The sequence below is a fragment of the Lactuca saligna genome, chromosome 5, assembly GCF_052625555.1.
Source record: "Lactuca saligna cultivar CGN05327 chromosome 5, ASM5262555v1, whole genome shotgun sequence".
NCBI lineage: Eukaryota > Viridiplantae > Streptophyta > Magnoliopsida > Asterales > Asteraceae > Lactuca > Lactuca saligna.
Genome location: NC_136421.1, coordinates 296073769 through 296076684, shown reverse-complemented (window position 1 = coordinate 296076684; position 2916 = coordinate 296073769). Strand labels below are relative to the sequence as shown.

The 2916-nt window shown below is 37.0% G+C and overlaps 1 protein-coding gene across 1 annotated transcript; it reads right to left on the bottom strand.

Moving 5' to 3' along the window:
* Positions 1-675: 675 nt before the first annotated feature.
* LOC145048284 (uncharacterized) lies at positions 676-2328 on the bottom strand. Its single transcript, XM_078996742.1, has one exon. It carries the CDS (start codon positions 2140-2142, stop codon positions 1027-1029), a length of 1116 nt encoding a protein of 371 aa, XP_078852868.1. The 5' UTR covers positions 2143-2328; the 3' UTR covers positions 676-1026.
* Positions 2329-2916: the final 588 nt, after the last annotated feature.

Below are 2916 nucleotides of genomic sequence, written 5' to 3'. Positions count from 1 at the left end.
ATAATTGTTGCATGTGCACTATTGATATATCCCTTATCAAACCTTTTTTCAGGGACAGGTCAACATAGTTCGGTTGAACATGATTCTTCATACAGTTTTGTTTGGCAACACTGTTTGGTTCGATCTTGTCATGATGGTTCGGTTCGATAATACAATTCGCCCATTCCCACGACAAAAGTACTCTCGTCACCTAAGGTACAACTCTCATACTTTCCTCCCACGGTAAAATGTATTTCTCCTATAAATTCATCCTATAATAGACATAATGAAGAAAGAAAGTAGCCAAAATCTCTCATGACTCTCTTACATGCATATAATCATTTTCCTTCCACTTGAAGGATCCGATCATTATTTAACGTCGATACTAACTTGATCGTCGGTGGTCACATCCTAGGATGCAAGTGTAACATGTATCTAATCGAGACTTGCTTACGTCACTGAAAAACATATTCAAGATTACAACCCGATCAACCTGATGACAATTTTTCAGGTTACATCATGCACATCTGAATGATTGTGTTACATCATGCACATTAGAATGATTGTGTAATTAGGTAGTTTTTAAGCAATTATAACTAGTTTTTAATGTTTCGTTAGCCCACATCACATTTATCATACAAAATTGATGTAGAATAACTTTTGTCTTATTACTTGATCCCCATTTCATCAATTAGATTATTAAGAAATCAAGATCTATTAATTTTTCAAGACTACAACTTTAAGAAAATAAAAAAGCATATCAAAAGATATCTAATGACATTATAACCTAACTTTCTACACGTTTAAAAGTGGACTATTGGTTTCTTTTACGGTTGCCAAGGCCCAATCACATAAATTAAAAAATAAAAATAAAAATACAGCAGTTAAAGAGAAAAGTACAACTCATGATATCGTATACCACAATTTCAGTAAACGTAGCACCGCTGTAGTCCGGGTCGGGGCAAAAGCCTGTTAGCGAGCTTCTCTGGTCTGCATCATACCCCTGTCTACCATCCTACTCCAAAAAAATTCATCACCCATATAGAATCAAGCAGTATAGACAATCACAAAACAAGGAAGCACAGCCCTCGGATTAAACACGATTAGCTCGTCTTCTTCTTCTAACCTGCTCTGCCTCGCACCAGATTCCCTCCCCACCAAAGAATCATAACCCGGGTCATCTTTGTCACCCGAACCTGTGTCGCAACCGATCCGACCCGCTATAACACGACAGACAATCATTGCCCGTTTCACGTTCATGAATCCGAACTCGTCCTCGATGTCATCAGGAATTGCCACGTGTCCTCTCCAGCTATTCGATAAAGTGGATATACCATCCATTTTGGGTGAAAACCCGGATCCGATTATCTCACACACATTACAATACTGATTAACACAGATGCTAGAATTACCGTTTTGCCCCAGGTCACACAGGAAAGTTGTGCAGTGAAAACGTAGCAATTCGTTGCCGTCGGCGATACATCGTTCGTCCCTCCGCCGGGAATCACCGGGTCGCGCCGCCTTTGACTTCACGATCTCCCTGTATTCTTCAAACTGGGCAAGTATCTTGGGGGTGTTGTGGATCTTCATGATCCGGGAGATAATCGGTGTTTTCCCAGGCCAACCGGTTGTGAATATGATCTGGACAATGTTCTTTCCGGGATCGTCATCCAAAAGCTCGCAAACAGCGTGCTTGATGGATTGGTGTTGTTCAAGCAATCCGGGTTTTTGGAAAACCTCACCGCAGTTCAGGCAGGGATGGATTTCATTGCGTATGGGGAGGTAATCGGATTCCGTGAGCGAACCTGGTCGGGTTGTGGATTGGGCGTCTGGTGGAATGAATGAAATTGAACGGGTTGAAGATGCTGGAGAAGGTATTTGATGAACATGAATCGAGTTCTTCTTGTCTGTAACTTGCGATGTGGATTTGGTTGAGAAGATTCGTTTTATGAATGACCAAAAGGAAGAGAGGCATCCATGGCGTTTGAGTTTGGTGGAAGTGACGCGGAGCAGAGGGACAGGAGCAGATGCTTTTCTGGGTGGTTTGGGGCGGTGGCGGTGGTGGTGGTGGCGGGTGGTGGGGTAGATGGTGAAGCAACCGAGGTGGAGTACGATGAAGAGGAGGGAGATGAAGTTTGTTAGAAGCGGACGTATATTGGCCATAAATTGGGGAATCACCAATACCGGAATGACTGGTTATGGGTGGCAGAGGGAATATAGATTGAGATATGGCGATGGCGCTGCCATGAAAGAGTATCGAAGATGGGAATGGGATGGATAAATGTGAGAAAGGTTAAGGGTGTAAGGCAAGTTCATGGCATCTTGTTCTCGTGCGTCTCATACACCCCTACTTTCTTTCCATTTTCTACAAATTTTATTATTTAATAATACTTTTTTGGAGAAGATACAACGGTGTTAAAATATTAATACGAATGCTATTTTGATTGAAAATAAATAAATAATAATGCTTAATTTAATTAATTAACTAATTTATTATTATTATTATTATTATTATTATTATTATTATTATTATTATTATTATTATTATTATTATTACTAATGCTATTTTGATTGAAAATAAATAAATAATAATGCTTAATTTAATTAATTAACTAATTTATTATTATTATTATTATTATTATTATTATAAATGACTATTTTGTCTAAAATGGCTAAGTTGCAGTACTAAAAATATATTATTTGTATATATATTTTTAACAAAAAGGAATTTCCATTTATGTCGGAAATACTCATTATAAAATATTTAATATCATAATCTTTTAATTAAATGCCACATTTTAAGTTAATTTATCGTATATATTTTACTTTGTTATATATATATGTGTGTGTGTTTTCTTAGATTTAAATAAATACTGAATATTTTTTTATTTTAAATTTCATAAAACTTTATCGGATTTCAAAAAAATTTATATAAAT